The following is a 20,579-nucleotide window of genomic DNA, read 5'->3' on the forward strand; positions in this document are numbered from 1 at the left end:
TTCCTGTATGAGTTGGCTTTGCTTCTGATTGAAAATATTTTTGCCCATCCTTTGCATCTCCCCTAGATTCTGGTTCCCTAACATAGAGTCTCTCGTAGGGGTAGAGAGATACCATTATGTTAGTGTCACATAGACCTGGCTATTTAACAGCTTTGTAAACTTGGGCACAATTACTTAACCTTTCTGTTTTTCCAGTCGTAAAAAACCGAAAGACTGATAGTGATTTTGAAGTTGTCGAAAGACTTTAATGTGTTTGAAAATACCTAACAAAGCCTGGCCCACAGCTGGTATTTCAATAATGTTAATTTCCTTGCTTCCCTAAGGTCCTTAAGATTCATAGGTTCTCCGGACTCCTTGCAAGTTTTGTGTAGATGCGTGAGGTGTATTTTTCTTGGAAATAAAGTCCACAGTTGAACAGATTATCTCGGAGTCCAGCGATTTCCCCGAAAATAAATTGTAGATTCTCCTTCCTGTAATGCTAAGGAGTGAATGTCTTTTGCAGGAGACTGGATTCTTTCAGTGAGCGTTTTGCTTTCTGGGTACTTTCTGTAGTCTGCTAACAGAGGAGCATGACCAAGCCCCTCGCGGGGGCGGGGGCAAGTCACTCCCGGACAGGGCCCCCAAGAAGTTTCCCTGAGGGCGGTGTGACTCCCCAGGGGTCGGGTTACCTCCCAGATGGGGGTGGGGTATCACTTGCAGCTGGGAGGCAGGTTCATTTTAATGTCTCGCGGGCTTTGGAGGCCCCTCCCTCACTGAGAAACCGGCTTTTGTCGTTTTTCTGAAGCCAAAGCTAGTCTTTCCAGGTGTTAGTCAAAAACCTCGTGGTGCGACCCTGGTCGTCCCCAACCCCCTAGGCCTTAATCCCGGGGCGGTGGGGGCGGGGAGGCCGTGAGCACAGCTTCCGCTCCTCCAAGCCGCCAGAGGGCGCCGCGGCCGGCCTCTCCCTTCCCGGGGTGCTTCGCGCCAGGCCCCTTCCGCGTGGGTGAGTGAATGTGAGAGTCAGCGCTCGCGCCGCGCGCGCCGTCCGCCTCCGCTGTTCGGCGCTCCGCTTTCGGCGGTGAGGGGCGGGCGCGCGCGTAAAAGCATAGAGACGGGCGTTGAGCTCTTGGGCTAGAGCGTCGCCGAGTCGGAGCCGGAGCCTGAGCCGCGCGCTGTGTCTCCGCTGCGTCCGCCGAGGCCCCCGAGTGTCAGGGACAAAAGCCGCCGCCTGCTCCCGCAGCCGGGGCTCATCTGCCACCGCCGCCGCTCTGAGGAGAGTTCGCCGCCGTCGCCGCCCGCGAGGATCCGAGAGCCATGTCGGCCAGCAGCCTCTTGGAGCAGGTACAGGCCCGGCCCGCATGCCTCGGCCATTGTGTGAGGCGAGAGGGAGCCCGACTAGGCCCGGGCCAGCCGCCCCCGGGCAGGCCGAGCCGAGGCGGCGCCTCTCGCGGGCCAGGTTTCGGGCCTCTCAGGCCGGCCGCGCCCGGCGCCTCGCCCTCAGCCTGCTCTTCCCGCTTCTCCTCGGGCCTTGGAGCCCACGGGCCGGGCCGCGCCGCGTTCCCTTCTCTAAGCGGGCCTCGTTTTCCTTCCTTGTTTCCTTCCCCTTCCTTAAAGCCCTGGGTTCCTCGCGTTGCAGCTGGCGCGTCTGCCGCGTTTTCTTCCCTGCCCCACGGGCCTGGCGCTCTCCCCCGCCTCCCATTTTCAGCCTCTTCCTCCCTACCATTCCTGACGCCTCCCCTCGGGCCTGCTCCTTTATTCTCCCTTCGGGCCCTGCCTTAATTTGTTCTTCCTTTTTCATTTCTCCTTCGGACAACTTGCTGCTCGGCGACGTTTCCTTCCCCTGCAGAGACCAAAAGGTCAAGGAAACAAAGGTAAGCCCCGCTCCACCGGTGGCCCTGGGCCGGGAGGGGGACGCGGGGCGGTGGGGGCGGGGTCTCCGGGAAGCGCCCCGGGCGGAGGACCTTTCGGAAGCCGCTTAGTTCGCAGGTGCCGCACACTTAAGTATTTGACCCTTTCGGTGTGTTCTTGCAGCTGGCGAACAGCTTTTTCGCTAACAAGGAGTAATTCATTAAGGGTGGGGGTGGATTGGGTTTTGAAACGCTCCAGGTCCTTAGTTTCCTGTAGGTCTTAAAAGGCCTTTGTTTTTCATCCTCGTGGATCACTCTCTGGAAGTACTCTCATGTGATGGGGGAGGGGAAGCGGGAGGGAATGGAGATCCAGAGGAGCCAATAAAATGACCTTTTTAGATCAACTTGCTCTGGGTGGAGGGGGACATTTTCACTGGCGACTATCGCTTCAGCATTCACTCTCATCTCTTACCCTTTTGAAGTTCAATCTTACATGCTTTGTTAACTAGTAAGGTTTTTCTCTGGTTAGCATATATGGACTAATTTGAGAGGAAGATTATAGGATTGGGACACTCCTAATTGAGTTTTTTTTTCCTTTAGTACAAAATGGATCTGTACATCAAAAGGATGGATTAAACGATGATGATTTTGAACCTTACTTGAGTCCACAGGCAAGGCCCGTGAGTAGTTAACTATTTACATATCTGATCGAAGGGTGTATGTAGTATATTCTTTCTCTGCCTTCTACCAATACATCCCATTTTCTGAGGATTCACTTTCTTTTTTCTTTTTCGAGACCGAGTCTCGCTCTGTCACCCAGGCTGGAGGCTGGGGTGTAGTGGCGCAGTCTTGGCTCACTCCAACCTCCGCCTCTCGGTTCAAGCGATTCTTCTGTCTCAGCCTCCTGAGTAGCTGGGATTACAGGTGTGCACCACCGCTCCCAGCTAGTTTTTCTGTTTTTTTTTTTTTTTTTTTTTTTTTTTTTTTTTTTTAATAGAGACGGGGTTTCATGTTGGCCAGGCTGGTCTTGAACTCCTGACCTCAGGTGATCCACCTGCCTGGCCTCCCAAACTGCTGGGATTACAGGCGTGAGCCACCACATCTAGCCGAGGATTCACTTTCTTAATATCTGTATTTTTTCTCTGCCCTCTATCAGGAAATCCCATGCTCTGAGGGTTCACCTCCTTAATACCTATTAATGTGTTACAGAACAGTTACTGAAAATGTCCGAGGCTGTTGAGATTCCCATCTCTGTAATGTCAGCAAACATACTATATTGAGAACGTAATACTGATTACTGGCAGTAACATATGCATGAATAATTATCTTCCTCCTTACCAAGAATGTAGCAGTGCAGAATTTAGGAATTCTTGCAAGTGTTAAATATTCTGAATTTTCACCCCAGAAAACTTTGGATTAGTGTGATAGGGAAAGTTCTAATATAAAATCACCTGGAGGCGGGAAGATCTCTTGAGCCCAGAAGCTTGAAGCTGCAGCGAGCTATCTGCGATCATACCTGTGAAAAGCCACTGCACTCCAGCCTGGGTGACAGAACAAGACCTGGTCTCTAAAAAATAGTCACCTGAACTTCATTCAGTGCTGGAGGACTGGCTCTCTTTCTTTTTTCTAGTTTATGGGTTCTTAGATTATCAGAACTATTTTGGAGTTAGGAAAAAGATTTTTTTTTTGAGACGTAGTGTTACTCTTGTCACCCAGGCTGGAGTGCAGTGGTGCAATCTTGGCTCACTGCAATCTCAGCCTACCAGGTGATCTTGCCCGCCTCAGCCTCCCAAGTAGCTGGGACCACCATGCCCGGCTAATTTTTTATATTTTTTGTAGAGACGGGGGTTTCACTATGTTGTCCAATCTGGTCTTGAATTCCTGAGCTCAAGAGGTCCGCCCTCCTCGACCTCTCAGAAGTGTTGGAATTATAGGTATACGCCACCATGCTCGGCTGAGTCAGGACATTTTTGAGTTGAGCTGCACCTACATCTGTGTAGACTAACTTTATTTTTCACTGAAGGGAGGTATAGGATTTATAAAGTGGAGTGAAAGTTAAAATACTGTTTAGCACAAACGAAGATCAGTAATGTTGGAGGTTTTTGCGGTGTAATCTTTTAGTGTAAAGTTGCATGTAGATTCAAATACTAATATGACCTGTGCATGTAGAAACTTGTTTGATTCAGCAGTTCTTTTGTGTTATTATCTCTGATCCCAAAGACATAGTTACATAGTTGTAACTAATGTAACTCCCCAGATTAATAGGCCAAAAGGAAAATTGGCAATATGTCTTCCAAAATGCCCTAAAAGGTCAAGAAGTTTATAAGTTCTGAAGATATGCTGTATGAAATACAGTTAGTAGTCCTCAATAATTGCATGCGCATATATGGAGCTGATTATCACATAAAACTTGTAGAATCCCTGTGTAAAATTTTTTAACATGAAAAGTGTAGAAACCACTTGAGCAAGTGATTGGAAAAAAGTTTTCACAAAACACAACCAGTTAATCAGGAAAAGTAGGGAAGGAAGTAGAGGAATGAACTATTAATAGGTTCCTGCTATTGAAGTAGTTTGCTTACATAATCATTATAACAGAGAGAGAGGGAGCATTTAGAAACATAATTCTAGGTAGTTCTTGTAAAACATTGTGTAATTCAGATTTTTGAGCTTGAGCATGTGGGAGCCTGCCAGTTCAGGTTTAGACATTCAACTGTATGTTGGCATAGCCTGTGATATTAAGTGCATTTGATTTTTCTTTCTCAGGTAAGCCAAAGCTTAAATGTCTTTGTTTAAAAAAATTTGGGTAATAATATAAATCTTACATGAGTAGATGAGGAAGGGTAACCTGAGAATCTAGTTTATTGTCTAGAGTAAGTTATCCACTTTTGTGCCAACTTTTCATTACCCTATTTTGGAATAATACTTCAAGTTTAATCCAGAGATTATAGGCCGAATTTCTTACACATACGGATTTGGGTCTGTTCAAATTTTTTTTTTTTTTTTTTTTTTTGATGCGGAGTCTTGCTCTGTCACCCAGGCTGGAGTGCAGTGGCACGATCTCAGCTCATTGCAAGCTCTGCCTCCTGGGTTCACGCCATTCTCCTGCCTCAGCCTCCTGAGTAGCTGGGACTACAGGCACACGTCACCATGCCTGGCTAATTTTTTGTATTTTTAGTAGCGACGGGGTTTCACCATGTTAGCCGGGATGGTCTTGATCTCCTGACCTCATGATCTGCCTGCCTCGGCCTCCCAAAGTGCTGGGATTACAGGTGTGAGCCACCACGCCTGACCTAAAATTTTTAACCTTACCTTTGTGAGAACTTTTAAATATGAAAAAAGTATGTGTGAAAAGACTTCACTTTTGTTTTTATGTATTTACGTATTTTTATTTATTTATTTATTTATTTATTTATCTATTTTTTGAGACAGAGTCTTGCTGTGTCGCCCAGGCTGCAGTGCAGTGGTGCAATCTGGCTCACTGCAACCTCCATCTCCTGGGTTCAAGCAATTCTCCCACTTTAGCCTCCCGAATAGCTGGGATTACAGGCAGGTGCTGCCATGCCCGGCTAATTTTTGTATTTTTAGTAGAGACGGGGTTTCATCGTGTTGGCCAGGCTGGTCTCCAACTCCTGGCCTCAAGTGATTTGCCCGCCTCAGCCTCCCAGAGTGCTGGAATTAGAGGCGTAAGCCACCGTGCCCGGCCTGTTTTTATTTATTTATTTTTTGAGACAGTCTGTCTGGCTCTCTTGCCCAGGCTGGAGTGCAGTGGTGCCATTTGGGCTCACTGCAACCTCTGCCTACTGGATTCAAGTGATTCTGCTGCCTCAGCCTCCTGAGTAGCTGGGATTACAAGTGTATGCTACCATGCCTGGCTAATTTTTTGTATTTTTAGTAGAGACTGGGTTTTGTCATGATGGCCAGGCTGGTCTTGAACTGACCTCAAGTCATCCGCCTCTCTCTGTCTCCCAAAGTTCTGGGATTACAGGCGGGAGCCACTGCACCCAGCCATTTTTCTCATTTTACATCCTCCAGAAACCACTGTGCATTTCCTCTTCAGGTTATAACTAAGTAGTGGAATCTGTTGATATTCCCAGGTAGTTTGCCAAGAAGCTAGCACTATAAACTGGTAGTGAACCTTGCTTTTGGGTTTATGATTGAGAAATGACTATAGACATTTGGGCTAGAACTTGACATTTCCATTTCTTTTTGTTATTTTATTTTATTTTATTTTATTTTTTTTTGAGACGGAGTCTTGCTCTGTCGCCCGGGCTGGAGTGCAGTGGCCGGATCTCAGCTCACTGCAAGCTCCGCCTCCCGGGTTTACACCATTCTCCTGCCTCAGCCTCCGGAGTAGCTGGGACTACAGGCGCCCGCCACCTCGCCCGGCTAGTTTTTTGCATTTAGTAGAGACGGGGTTTCACCGTGTTAGCCAGGATGGTCTCGATCTCCTGACCTCGTGATCCGCCCGTCTCGGCCTCCCAAAGTGCTGGGATTACAGGCTTGAGCCACCGCGCCCGGCCTTGTTATTATTTTATTATCACCTGGTTCGCGTAGGTAGTTGCTAAAAGGATTACCTCAACATTCAGGACTTAGTTTGTGAAATGCTAAGTTTTCTTAGTTGTAGTGCTAAAGCTAAGGGCCATATTCACTGTATCAGCTTAACTTTAAATGTTTAAATGTTTCAATTACTACACCACAATTTCTTATGATAGAAAAAATGCCCTTGTGTTTATAGGAAATCATCTGATGTGCTGCACACACTGTTTTTTTTGAGATGGAGTTTCACTCTTGTTGCCCACAGGCTGGAGTGCAGTGGTGCAATCTCAGCTCACTGCAACCTCCGCCTTCTGGGTTCAAGTGATTCTCCTGCCTCAGGCCTCCCAAGTAGACAGGGTTTCGTCACGTTGGCCGGGTTGGTCTCGAACTCCTGACCTCAGGTGATCTGCCCGCCTCCGCCTCCCAAAGTGTAGGGATTACAGGTGTGAGCCACCATGCCCAGCCCGCACACTCCTTTTTATAGTATATTTGAATTGTGTAACTAGGTGGGGGGAGGAAAGAGCCTGATAATAATTCTTTATGTTTTGATTTGCCTTTTTTTTTTCTTCCACAGAATAATGCATATACTGCCATGTCAGATTCCTACTTACCCAGTTACTACAGTCCCTCCATTGGCTTCTCCTATTCTTTGGGTGAAGCTGCTTGGTCTACTGGGGGTGACACAGCCATGCCCTATTTAACTTCTTATGGACAGCTGAGCAACGGAGAGCCCCACTTCCTACCAGATGCAATGTTTGGGCAACCAGGAGCCCTAGGTAGCACTCCATTTCTTGGTCAACATGGTTTTAATTTCTTTCCCAGTGGGATTGACTTCTCAGCATGGGGAAATAACAGTTCTCAGGGACAGTCTACTCAGAGCTCTGGATATAGTAGCAATTATGCTTATGCACCTAGCTCCTTAGGTGGAGCCATGATTGATGGACAGTCAGCTTTTGCCAATGAGACCCTCAATAAGGCTCCTGGCATGAATACTATAGACCAAGGGATGGCAGCACTGAAGTTGGGTAGCACAGAAGTTGCAAGCAATGTTCCAAAAGTTGTAGGTTCTGCTGTTGGTAGTGGGTCCATTACTAGTAACATCGTGGCTTCCAATAGTTTGCCTCCAGCCACTATTGCTCCTCCAAAACCAGCATCTTGGGCTGATATTGCTAGCAAGCCTGCAAAACAGCAACCTAAACTGAAGACGAAGAATGGCATTGCAGGGTCAAGTCTTCCGCCACCCCCGATAAAGCATAACATGGATATTGGAACTTGGGATAACAAGGGTCCCGTTGCAAAAGCCCCCTCACAGGCTTTGGTTCAGAATATAGGTCAGCCAACCCAGGGGTCTCCTCAGCCTGTAGGTCAGCAGGCTAACAATAGCCCACCAGTGGCTCAGGCATCAGTAGGCCAACAGACACAGCCATTGCCTCCACCTCCACCACAGCCTGCCCAGCTTTCAGTCCAGCAACAGGCAGCTCAGCCAACCCGCTGGGTAGCACCTCGGAACCGTGGCAGTGGGTTCGGTCATAATGGGGTGGATGGTAATGGAGTAGGACAGTCTCAGGCTGGTTCTGGATCTACTCCTTCAGAACCCCACCCAGTGTTGGAGAAGCTTCGGTCCATTAATAACTATAACCCCAAAGATTTTGACTGGAATCTGAAACATGGCCGGGTTTTCATCATTAAGAGCTACTCTGAGGACGATATTCACCGTTCCATTAAGTATAATATTTGGTGCAGCACAGAGCATGGTAACAAGAGACTGGATGCTGCTTATCGTTCCATGAACGGGAAAGGCCCCGTTTACTTACTTTTCAGTGTCAACGGCAGTGGACACTTCTGTGGCGTTGCAGAAATGAAATCTGCTGTGGACTACAACACATGTGCAGGTGTGTGGTCCCAGGACAAATGGAAGGGTCGTTTTGATGTCAGGTGGATTTTTGTGAAGGACGTTCCCAATAGCCAACTGCGACACATTCGCCTAGAGAACAACGAGAATAAACCAGTGACCAACTCTAGGGACACTCAGGAAGTGCCTCTGGAAAAGGCTAAGCAGGTGTTGAAAATTATAGCCAGCTACAAGCACACCACTTCCATTTTTGATGACTTCTCACACTATGAGAAACGCCAAGAGGAAGAAGAAAGTGTTAAAAAGGTAACCCACTTAACATTCTTAAGATTTTTAGGGAAGGAGGAATTAGAATGGAAGTATTATATATAGTGAACCATTATTAAAAACTCTGTAAATGAATACAGTATCACTTAACAGTTCAAGGCTTTATAGAAGTATAATTGGTTCTGATACTTCAACCCTAATGTGAAGGTATGTGAGAACATTAGTAGAGGACAGAAATAAGAACTTTGAAAGGAATGCAGAAACAGTACACAATGCAGAAAGAGGTGAAGAATGAGTCAAAAGAGATGCAGAGGGGTAATGGAAGTGATAAAACCATAGAAATTAAAGCAGAAGATTGAGGCTATAATATGGCAGAGAAAAATCGAAATTTCTCTGTTGGATTAACTTGGCTTCGCTGGCATTTTGTGGTTATTTTCAAGAGTCAATATATCGTCACCAACTCTTGAAATCACTTCTGTCTTCCCTGTGACAATTGGTGGTGTAAAAGAGTCACTTTCCGATTCCTCTGTAACAAGTGGGAATCTTGGGCAGAATGATGAGGAATGGATTCAAACTACAGTTGAATTTGAAAGAGTTGGTAGCGTTTGTGAGTATTGAATGAATGTAAACTTTAGCATTATAAAAGGATGATAAAACTGGTTGGAGCAGATAGTCATATATTATCTGGGATTTATACTTAATTTTTTTTGGGTAGGGTCTCACTCTGTTGCCCAGGCTGGAGTGCAGTGGCATGATTTGGGCCCACTCCAGCCTCCACCTTCTGGGCTCAAGTGATCCTCCCATCTCAGCCTCCTGAGTAGCTGGGATCACAGGCATGCACCACCATGCCCGGCTAGTTTTTCATGTTTTTTGTAGAGCTGGATTTTACGATGTTGCCCAGGCTGTTCTTGAACTCCTGAGCTCAAGTGATCTGCCCCTGCCTCTTCCCAAAGTGCTGGGATTACAGGTGTGAGCCACTGCAGCTGGCCTAGACATTGTTAAACGTAGGAAATAGGTGAAAAGATTATGGGCAAGGAGAAATTTTTCTTTGAAGATACATATATTAGTGGTTGAGAGAATCCTGAGTTGATGAATCTCAAATATAAAGTCTAACAAACATTGTTTTCCTTAAATTTGTTAAGAACTCGTAGGGATCTTATATGTGATCTAAGATCTGAGGCATTGTTAGGCGGCTCTATGAGAACTTACTCCTTTTAGCAGTGGAAGAAGGGCTCGTTGGTACAATCTTCTTGGAGGTATATAGTTAAAGTAGGGTTAGTTGCTATTTTACCTTCCAGTGTGTACAGATTAATAAGAAATGGAGTTATACTTGTCAGTGACTCCTCTCTTCCCCACAATTTAATAGTTTAACTTAAAATCTTCCATATTAGTCCGGTCACAGTGGCTCACGCCTGTAATCCCAGCACTTTGGGAGGCTAAGGTGGGCAGATCACCTGAGGTCAGGACCAGCCTGACCAACATGGAGAAACTTCATTTCTATTAAAAGTACAGAATTAGCCAGGCATGGTGGCACATGCCTGTAATCCCAGCTACTTGGGAGGCTGAGGTAGGAGAATCACTTGAACCCCAAAGGCAGAGGTTGCGGTGAGCCAAGATTGTGCTCTAGCCTGGGCAACAAGAGCTAAACTCCATCTCCCCACCACCCCCCAAAAAAAACTATCATATTTTGGCCTGGTGTGGTGGCTCATGCTTGCAATCCCAACACTTTGGGAGGCCGAGGCTGGAGGATTGCTTGGGCCCAGGAGTTTAAGACTAGCCTGGGCAATGTAGTAAGACCCCATCTCTAAAAAAAAAAAAAAAATTAGTTGGGCATGGTGGCACACACCTGTTCTAGCTACTCTGGAGGCTGAGGAAGGAGGATCGCTTGAGCCCAGGAGTTTGAGGCTGTAGTGAGCCATGATTGCATCACTGCACTCCAGCCAGGGCAACATAGCAAGACTCTGTCTCAAAAATAAATAAAATTTACAGTATTTTGTAGAAAAAGTAGTTTATTGGTACTCTTTGCTAGACATCTGAAGGGCTCTAAAGGGATCATCAGGGTCCTGATTCTAGAGGGACGAGTAAGGAGGCCATGATCTTTTAGGCATCTTTTAGTGGCATAGCAGATTTATAAATGTGTGAGGGGCATCTAGGTGCTTGGTTTATCCACTTGAAATGTGTACTATCTTACTAGTCTTTCTAATAAAATTCTGTCCTACATCTTGTGATTAAAAGCAGGAAGGAAATGATGTTAATGCACAGCATAGTTGTTAAGATAGACTTGTATGTGTTAGGGCCAGTTGGGGATATTCGGGTTCATTTTCTTTTCAATTTTGCATTGCTGGGGTCAGATGAAGAAATATGGGTTTACACATGGAGTAGCAGGCTGAGCTTGGGTGGCTCTTGCCTGTAATCCCAGCACATTGGTAGGTAGAGGCGGGCCAATCACTTGAGGTCAGCAGTTTGAGGCCAGCATGGTGAAATCCCTCTCTACTAAAAATGCTAAAACAGGGCCAGACGCGGTGGCTCACATCTGTAATCCCAGCACTTTGGGAGGCCAAGGTGGGCAGATCACGAGGTCAGGAGATCAAGACCATCCTGGCTAACACGGTGAAACCCCGTCTCTACTGAAAATACGAAAAATTAGCCGGGCATGGTGATGTGCGCCTGTAGTCCCAGCTACTTGGAAGGCTGAGGTGGGAGAATGGCGTGAACTCGGGAGGCGGAGCTTGCAGTGAGCTGAGATCGTGCCACTGCACTCCAGCCTGGGTGACAGAGCGAGACTTCATCTCAAAAAACCAAAAAACAAAACAAAAAAAAAAACTAAAAAAAAAAAAAAAATAGCTGGGTCTGGTTTTGAGCACCTGTGATCCCAACTGCTTGGGAGGCTGAGGCAGGATAATTTCTTGAACCCAGGAGGCAGGGGTTGCAGTGAGGTGAGATCACACCACTGCACTCCAGTCTGGGCGACAGAGGGAGACTCTGTCTAAACAAGTCGCAAATTTGGGTTTTGTTAATTTAGCTTTTGGCCAGGCGCTGTGGCTCACGTCTATAATCCCACCACTTTGGGAGGCCAGGGTAGGCGGATCACCTGAGGTCAGGAGTTCGAGACCAGCCTGGACAGCATGGTGAAACCCCGTCTCTACTAAAAACACAAAAAAATTAGCCGGGCATGGTGTTGCATGCCTGTAATCCCAGCTACTTGGGAGGCTGAGGCAGGAGAATCGCTTGACCTGGGAGGCCGAGGTTGCAGTGAGCAGAGATCATGCCATTGCACTCCAGCCTGGGCAACAAGAGTGAAACTCCATCTCAAAAAAAAGAAAAAAAAAAAAAACCATTAGTTACTAATGGTTTGTGTTTTTTTTTTTTTTTTTGAGACGGAGTCTCACTCTGTTGCCCAGGCTGGAGTGCAGTGGTTTAGAACCATTAGCTGGGCGGTGGCTCATGCCTGTAATCCTAGCACTTTGAGAGGCTGAGGCGGGCGGATCATGAGGTCAGGAGATTGAGACCACCTGGTCAACGTGGTGAAACCCTGTGTCTACTAAAAATACAAAGATTAGCTGGGCGTGGTGGTGGGTGCCTGTAATCCCAGCTACTGGGGAGGCTGAGACAGGAGAATTGCTTGAACCAGGAAGTCACAGGTTGCAGTGAGCTGAGATGGAGCCACTGCACTCCAGCCTGGTGAAAGAGCAAAACTCCGTCTCAAAAAGAAAAAAAAACAATAAAAAAACCCGTTCCATAAAGACTCTTGATAAGTGAGTATCCTAGTTCTCAGCTGGTGAACGAACCACCAAATAAAATAAAGGCTTCAGTTATACTTGTGTCAGGTTACTTTTTAGTTTACTCTCTTGTAAGAACTGCTGGGATTGGCTGGGCGTGGTGGCTCACGCCTGTCATCCCAGCACTTTGGGAGGCCAAGGCGGATGGATCACAAGGTCAGGAGATTGAGACCATCCTGGCTAACACGGTGAAACCACGTCTCTACGAAAAATACAAAAAGTTAGCCGGGCGAGATGGCGGGCGCCTATAGTCCCAGCTACTTGGATGGCTGAGGCAGGAGAATGGTGTGAACCTGGGAGGTGGAGCTTTCAGTGAGCTGAGATTGTGCCACTGCACTCCAGCCGGGGTGACAGAGCGAGACTCTGTCTCAAAAAAAAAAAAAAGACTTTGGGAGGCCGAGACGGGCGGATCACGAGGTCAGGAGATCGAGACCATCCTGGCTAACACGGTGAAACCCCGTCTCTACTAAAAATACAAAAAACTAGCCGGGCGAGGTGGCGGGCGCCTGTAGTCCCAGCTACTCGGGAGGCTGAGGCAGGAAAATGGCATAAACCCGGGAGGCGGAGCTTGCAGTGAACTGAGATCCGGCCACTGCACTCTAGCCAGGGCAACAGAGCAAGACTCCGTCTCAAAAAAAAAAAAAACAAAAAAACAAAAAAAAAAAAGAAAAATTGCTGGGATTTCAGGAAGATGCTTCTAAGCCCAGTTACCATTTTAGTTAGTACTGCCTTGCTTTCCTGTTGGTTACTATTTTCCTTAACATCTTTACATAACTGATTGTAAACTGTTCTTACAATCTCTATTAGGCTTTAAAGAATAAGCAGATTTTATGAGAATGGGGCTCATAGCTCATTGAGACGGTGGACTCCCTTAGGTGAATTGTTTGTGTGTGTATCTTTGTAGTATTTATGAGATTGCAAAAGCTTTCATGCCAAATGGGTGGTAACCCCATAAAGAAGTAGGGAAATACTTAAACTTCATCCTGAAGATGATGTCACAGCTGTTCTAAAGTTCCATGATTGGGCAGTTTCTTGGCAGAACACACTGAAGCAGAGCCACAGCCATTTTTGCCTAGTATTATTACTGACTTGTTCTGCATGATCTAATTGAGTTACATAGAACCTTCAAGCATTGGATCTGTCAGGCTTGAAACTTAGAGCAAATTTTAGTGACCTGTTTGATAGATGTGACTTTTATTTTTTTAAACAGCAATATACTGTGCTTAAGGTGTGGTTTACCTTGTTGAATGCTACAGATACTGTTGTGAAACTGTTGTGCATTTATTTAGAACTTTTCGCTAGTTAAGTATTCCTCTATGACATCAGTTTTGTTGGCTTCGTAGTGTTGTCAGACTTACTATAATTTACCGATCCCTAATTGTTGAATATGTCAGCAATCTGTATTTTAATATATTTTTTCTAATTAAAATAACACTACACTGAACATCCTTTTGTATAAATATTTATATTTGTTCATTAGTAGTTAGATGTGTCAAAGGTATATGGATTTTAAAAATAGTATTTTACCACAGACTCAGAAATTCTTAGTAAAGGGGTAAATGCTTTGTGGTCCTGGCTAAGTTTTATATATATTGCTACATAAATCTTTTTCCTGAAAAGTTGAGGGAATCATTGTGCAACTGTTATCTAGAAGAAGGCAGTGGTTGAGAGCGTTTCTCTTTTTTTTTTTCCTTTGAGATGGGGTCTCGCTCTGTTGCCCAGGCTGGAGTGCAGTGATGTGATCTCAGCCCACTACAACCTTCACCTTCCCAGGTTCAAGCGATTCTTGTGCCTGAGCTTCCCAAGTAGTTGGGACTACAGGCAAGCGCCACCACACCTAGCTAATTTTTGTATTTTTACAAGCGCCACCACACCTAGCTAATTTTTGTATTTTTAGTAGAGATGGGGTTTCACCATGTTGGCCAGGCTTGTCTGGAACTCTTGACCTCAAGCCATCCACCCTTCTTGGCCTCCCAAAGTGCTGGGATGACAGGCGTGAGCCACTGCACCCAGCCGCCTTTCTCTTTTGACTCAACTTGGGAATAGTCTGGGAGAAAGGAGAGTTAACTTCCTGAATGAGTGAATTTTTTTTTTAAAGAAATTTTATAAAATAATTGGTTTAATTTTTGTCTTGTGTCTAGCCCTTTAACTACAAGTAAAAATAAGGGAAGCAGTCAAGAATAAGGGAAGCAGTCAAGTAGAGAGGACAAAGGACTAATTCTTTTAAAGTCCAGCATCTTGTTAGACTCAATGGATGATGGAGCCCTGGGAGACAAAAATTAATGAAATAGAAAAAAAATAGACTTAATTGGGTACTTGGGTAAATGATTTTTCTGAATAACTGCGGAGCAAATGGAGAGTGAGGGGAGAGTTGAGATACAGAGAAAATGTGATTGTGGTGGCAACAGTTTGAATTTTAGTCTAAAAAAAAAAAGTCATTGGTATTAAATGGGACCAGATTGACTGTATACCCTTTTATGCTATTGAATTTTTTTTTTTTTTTTTGAGATGGAGTTTCACTTTTGTTGCCCAGGCTGGAGTGCAATGGTGTGATCTCGGCTCACTGCAACCTCCGCCTCCCAGGTTCAAGCGATTTTCCTGCCTCAGCCCCGCGGAGTAGCTAGGAGTACAGGCGGCTGCCTCCATGCCCGGCTAATTTTTGTATTTTTAGTAGAGACGGGGTTTCACCATGTTGGGCAGGCTGGTCTCGAACCCTTGACTTTGTGATCTGCCTGGCTTGGCCTCCAGCCACCGCGCCCAGCCCAAATTTTTTTGAGACTAGATTCTTAATGTCAAAAGACAAAGCTAGGTCGGGCATGGTGACTCACGCCTGTAATCCCAGCACTTGGGGAGACCAAGCCAGGCAGATCACAAAGTCAAGGGTTCGAGACCAGCCTGCCCAACATGGTGAAACCCCATCTCTACTAAAAATACAAAAAAAAATAGCTGGGCATGGTGGCAGCGCCTGTAGTCCAGCTACTCAGGAGTCTGAGGCAGGAGAATGGCGAGAACCCAGGAGGCGGAGCTTATAGTGAGCCAAGATCGCACCACTGCACTCCAGCCTGGGTGACAGAGCGAGACTCTGTCTAAAAAAAAAAAAAAAAAAGACAAAGCTAGAACCAATGGATAGAAGTTATGGGAAGAAATACTTTTATAAAGGGAAAACTTGCTAAAAACGAAGTTCTTAATCACAAGAGAATTTCAGGTAGAAACTAAAAGAGGTATGTTATAGAAACTAAACTAGGGATGTTGTAGAGGGGATTCATACATAGGGTAGTCTGGACTAGAGAAACCAAGGTATTAAAGAGGATTAGCTGACTCAATATAACATTTGAGGTTCGTGAAGATGAATTGATCCCATGAAACAGGTCTTTTTAGGAAGGTTATTGTTTGTTTCACAGTTTCTGACCTAAATCTTTGTTACACGTAAAATAAGTAAGAACGGACTTGAGGCCAGAAAGCTGTGGATGACAGAAGGGATTGGTGCATTCTCAGTGAATTTTGGTACAGATTGGGTGGGTATATGAGTAGTTTTTTAATACATTTACTATGTACATATTAATGAAAAGTTGTTTCCTAAACTGTACTAAAAGGCTTATTAAAGAAATTTAGAGGCTGGATGGAGTGACTCATGCCTGTAATCCCAGCATTTTGGGAGGCCAAGGTGAACACATCACTTGAGCCTGGGAGTTCAAGACCAGCCTGGGCAACATGGTGAAACCCTGTCTCTGCAAAAAATACAAAAATTAGCCAGGTGTGGTGGCTCATGACTGTAATCCCAGCTACTTAGGAGGCTGAGGTATGAGAATCGCTTGAACCTGGGAGACGGAGGTTGCAGTGACCTGAGATCATGCCACTGCATTCCAGCCTTGGTGACAGAGCGAGACTGTCTCAAAAAACAACAACAAAAAAAACCCAAAGAGGCCAGGCAAGGTGGTTCACACCTGTAATCCCAGCACTTTGGGAGGCTGGGGCGGGCTGATCACCTGAGGTCAGAAGTTCGAGACCAGCCTGGCCAACATGGTGAAACCCTGTCTCTACTAAAAATACAAAGATTAGCTGGGCATGGTGGTGCACGCTTGTAATCCTAGCTACTTGGGAGGCTGAGGCAGGAGAATCACTTGAACCCGGGAGGGGGAGGTTACAGTGAGCCAAGATTGTGCCATTACACTCCAGCAAGGGCGACAAGAGTGAAAGTCCGTCTCAAAAAAAGAAAGAAATTTAGGAGTGATTATGAAATTTAAGAGTGATTATTTGGGAGAAGTGTTTCCTTTTAAAAAAAATTTAGGCCGGGCGCGGTGGCTCAAGCCTGTAATCCCAGCACTTTGGGAGGCCGAGACGGGCGGATCACGAGGTCAGGAGATCAAGACCATCCTGGCTAACCCGGTGAAACCCCGTCTCTACTAAAAAATACAAAAAACTAGCCGGGCGAGGTGGCGGGCGCCTGTAGTCCCAGCTACTCGGGAGGCTGAGGCAGGAGAATGGCGTAAACCCGGGAGGCGGAGCTTGCAGTGAGCTGAGATCCGGCCACTGCACTCAGCCCGGGAGACAGAGCGAGACTCCGTCTCAAAAAAAAAAAAAAAAAAATTTAAAATTGATATATAATAGTTGTATATAGTGTTTTGACATCCAGAATACACACTAGTCTCTTATTTATTTATTTTTTGGTGGTAGAGACAGTGTTACCCAGGCTGGTCCGAAAACTCAAGTGATCCTCCTGCTCTGGCTTCCCAAAGTGTTGGGATTATAAGCGTGAGCCACCCTGTCTGGCCTTGTTTTTTTTTTTTTTTTTTTTTTTTTTTGAGACGGAGTCTTGCTCTGTCACCCAGGCTGGAGTGCAGTGGCCGGATCTCAGCTCACTGCAAGCTCCGCCTCCCGGGTTCACGCCATTCTCCTGCCTCAGCCTCCCAGTAGCTGGGACTACAGGCGCCCGCCACCTCGCCCGGCTAGTTTTTTGTATTTTTTAGTAGAGACGGGGTTTCACCGGGTTAGCCAGGATGGTCTCGATCTCCTGACCTCGTGATCCGCCCGTCTCGGCCTCCCAAAGTGCTGGGATTACAGGCTTGAGCCACCGCGCCCGGCTGGCCTTGTTTTTATCCAGGTTTTCTTTTGATGTTAGTGGATGCGCATGAAAAGTTTCTCTTTACAAGGATGTTTGTTTTCCTTACAGCCATCTTCCTCCTTCTGACCCTTTTATTTGTGCATTCAGTCTTTTTTTTTTTTTTTTTTTTTTGAGAAATATTTGAAGTGATTACTTTGGCTCAATTTTCAGCATTTAAAAATGCAAGTTTTGGCCGGGTGCAGTGGCTCATGCCAGGAGGTGGAGGTTGCAGTGAGCAGAGATTTTACCACTGCACTCCAGCCTGAGTGACAGAGGGAGACTCTGTCTCAAAAAAAAATCAAGTTTCTGTGATATGAAAGACAAAAACATCCTCACTTGAGCTATAAATAATATTAAATCCTTAGGAAGTAAATAACCATGTGATACTGTTGGCTCCCGTTTAGCATCTTACCACCCTGCCACTGTTTTATTGCCTCTTCAGATCTAGTGAGTGGGCATCCTGTTTTAAACCAGGACGACAAACATGAGCATTTTTTGTAAAATCCTAAGGCCATCTATGTCTATTTTTGTCTTGCAGATAAATATACTTGTCTATCTGCCAAAAGGATTAAGGAAATTTTATTTGTATTACTCATCACCTTCCTTGCTTTGTGAATAGATAAAATGCCTCTTTCTGCAGCTTCCTTAAAGGAGGACTAGAAGATAATAGATAACATTGAATTTGGATCTTTGAACCATGCCCTCTGTATCTATCTTTCAACAAACGTTTGTGTTAATTGCTAGGATGGAACAGAGAAACAAGGTACCATGTTTAGCTTAAAAGCAGAGGGTTTTAGGAGGACAACAAAATGGATAAAATATGGGATAAGAGCTGTAATAGAGGAATGAATAAATTTTTGGCATTCTGGAGAAGTGATTAATTACTTTGGGGAAATTAAGAATTCGTGGAAGCAATAACATTGGAACCATGCCCAATAAGTAATAATAGAATGATAAGCAGTCAGATGGGAGCATAGTGCTTGGCACATAGTACACACAGAAGCTTAGTTATCTTGTCTAACACTATAATTCTCATATTTCAGATAAAGGAAGAGGGTCAGAGGTTGTTTATCCAAAGTCTCATAGCTGGTCTTTAACACAAGTCTCTCCAGCGATGTGTTGGAGCTGGCTAGTTGGAGCCAGCTGTTTAGCTTTCAAGAATACCTTTCTGTACGTTAAATTACATTATAGTTACCATTGTATTAGAAGGTAATATTCAAATTCATTACTCGAGGTTATTTACAGCTGTTGTATCAATATATAATATGCTGTTGCACACTGATAACACATTGGTAATCTGAAATCAGCTGTGGTGTTTCTTTTTTTGTTGTTGTTTTTGAGACAGAGTCTTGCTTGTTGCCCAGGCTGGAGTACAGTGCAGTGGCGTGATCTCAACTCACTGCACCCTCTGCCTTGTGGGTTCAAGTGATTCTCTTGTCTCAGCCTCCCAAGTACCTGGGACTACAGGCACCTGCCACCACGCCTGGCTAATTTTTGTATTTTTAGTAGAGATGGGGATTTACCATGTTGGCCAGGCTGGTCTCAAACTCCTGACCTCAGGTGATCTGCCTGCCTCGGCCTCCCAAAGTGCTGTGATTACAGGCGTGAGCCACCATGCTCAGCCTAGGCTTTTATTTTATTATTTTTATTTATTTATTTATTTATTTTGAGACAGTCTTGCTCTGTCACCCAGGCTGAAGTGCAGTGGTGCAATATTGGCTCACTGCAGCCTCCACCTCCCAAGTTCAAGTAATTCTCACAGGCACCCGCCATCATGCCTGGCTGATTTTTCCATTTTTGTAGAGATGGGGTTTCACCATGTTGGCCAGGCTGGTCTTGAACTCCTGACCTCAGGTGATGCGGCCTCCCAAAGTGCTGGGATTACAGGCGTGAGCCACCACGCCCAGTCTGGATTTTATTCTTTACCTGTGTTGTAGTTTAGTTGTAAGGGAGGGAGTTAATTAGGGAATAACAGTTTGGAGGATGGGAAGTATGAAATATTTACCGAGCACTGACCTTTTTAGGCACCATGCTAGGAACTTTCGTAGCTTTACTTTAATCCCCATACCAACCTGGGAGGCAATATCCTGTATTTATAGAGAAATGGAAACTTACGTAAGCAATTTATCGAAACATCTATTATGGTTGGTGTGGTGGCTCACGCCTCTAATTCCAACACTTTGGGAGGCCAAGGTTGGCAGGTCATTTGAGGCCATGAGTTTGATACCAGCCTGGCCAACATGGCAAAATACCATCTCTACTGAAAATACAAAAAAATTAGCGAGGTGTGGTGGTGGGCGCCTGTAGTCCCAGTTACTCGGCAGGCTGAAGCAGGAGAATGGCGTGAACCTGGGAGGCGGAGCTTGCGGAGAGCTGCGATCACACCACTGCACTCCAGCCTGGGCGAAAGAGTGAGATTGTCTCAAAAAAAAAAAAAAAAAAAGGCTGGGCGTGGTGGCTCACGCCTGTAATCCCAGCACTTTGGGAGGCTGAGGCGGGCAGATCATGAGGTCAGGAGTTTGAGACCAGGCTGGCCAACATGGTGAAACCCCATCTCTACTAAAAAATACAAAAAGTAGCTGGGCGTGGTGGCAGGTGCCTGTAATCTGAAGGCTGGGGCAGGAGAATCACTTGAAACCAGAAGGCGGTGGTTGCAGTGAGCTGAGATCGCGCCACTGCACTCCAGCCTGGCAATAAGAGCAAAACTTCATCTCAAAAGAAAAAACAAAAAACAAAAAATTAGCCAAGAGTGGTGGTGTGTGCCTATAGTCCCAGCTACTCGGGAAACTGAGGGATGAGAATCACTTGAACCTGGGAGGCAGAGGTTACAATGAGCCAAGATCTCAACACTGCACTCCAGCCTGGGTGACAGAGTGAGACTCTGGGAGATGGTTCAGAGACTAAATGAGCTGCTTTTACATATTCTGGGGGAAAAAAAGATGATGAGGGCCTGAACCAGGACAGTGGGAATGGGAAACTGGATATGAAGAATGTGGTAGACATATTTGCTGACTAGTTTTTCAAAAACTAAAGATGAGAGCAGCAGCAGTTTAGGGTTAGGATTTGGGGATGTATTGGCTTTTGGAAGTAGTTTCAGGTGCCGGTGATAGTAGGTAGTTGGGAATCTGGAGCTCAGAGATTGTTGACAGGAATTTGAATTTTCAACCCTCAGGATAGGTAAAGGCGTGGAAGTTTATGACTTCTCAGAGATTCTCGTA

General features: G+C 45.6%; 1 protein-coding gene across 1 annotated transcript in view; it reads left to right on the top strand.

Moving 5' to 3' along the window:
• The first annotated feature begins 225 nt into the window (after nucleotides 1-225).
• The window catches only part of YTHDF2 (YTH N6-methyladenosine RNA binding protein 2), a 35,930-nt gene continuing 15,576 nt past the window's right edge, over nucleotides 226-20,579 (top strand). The window contains exons 1-4 of the mRNA XM_010380331.2: nucleotides 226-1,320; nucleotides 1,826-1,850; nucleotides 2,427-2,506; nucleotides 6,937-8,520. Coding sequence (XP_010378633.1) covers nucleotides 1,294-1,320; nucleotides 1,826-1,850; nucleotides 2,427-2,506; nucleotides 6,937-8,520 — 1,716 coding nt within the window. The 5' untranslated portion in view covers nucleotides 226-1,293. The remainder of the gene's footprint in view (nucleotides 1,321-1,825; nucleotides 1,851-2,426; nucleotides 2,507-6,936; nucleotides 8,521-20,579) is intronic.

Source organism: Rhinopithecus roxellana, chromosome 12 (assembly GCF_007565055.1).
Source record: "Rhinopithecus roxellana isolate Shanxi Qingling chromosome 12, ASM756505v1, whole genome shotgun sequence".
Classification (NCBI taxonomy): Eukaryota; Metazoa; Chordata; class Mammalia; order Primates; family Cercopithecidae; genus Rhinopithecus; species Rhinopithecus roxellana.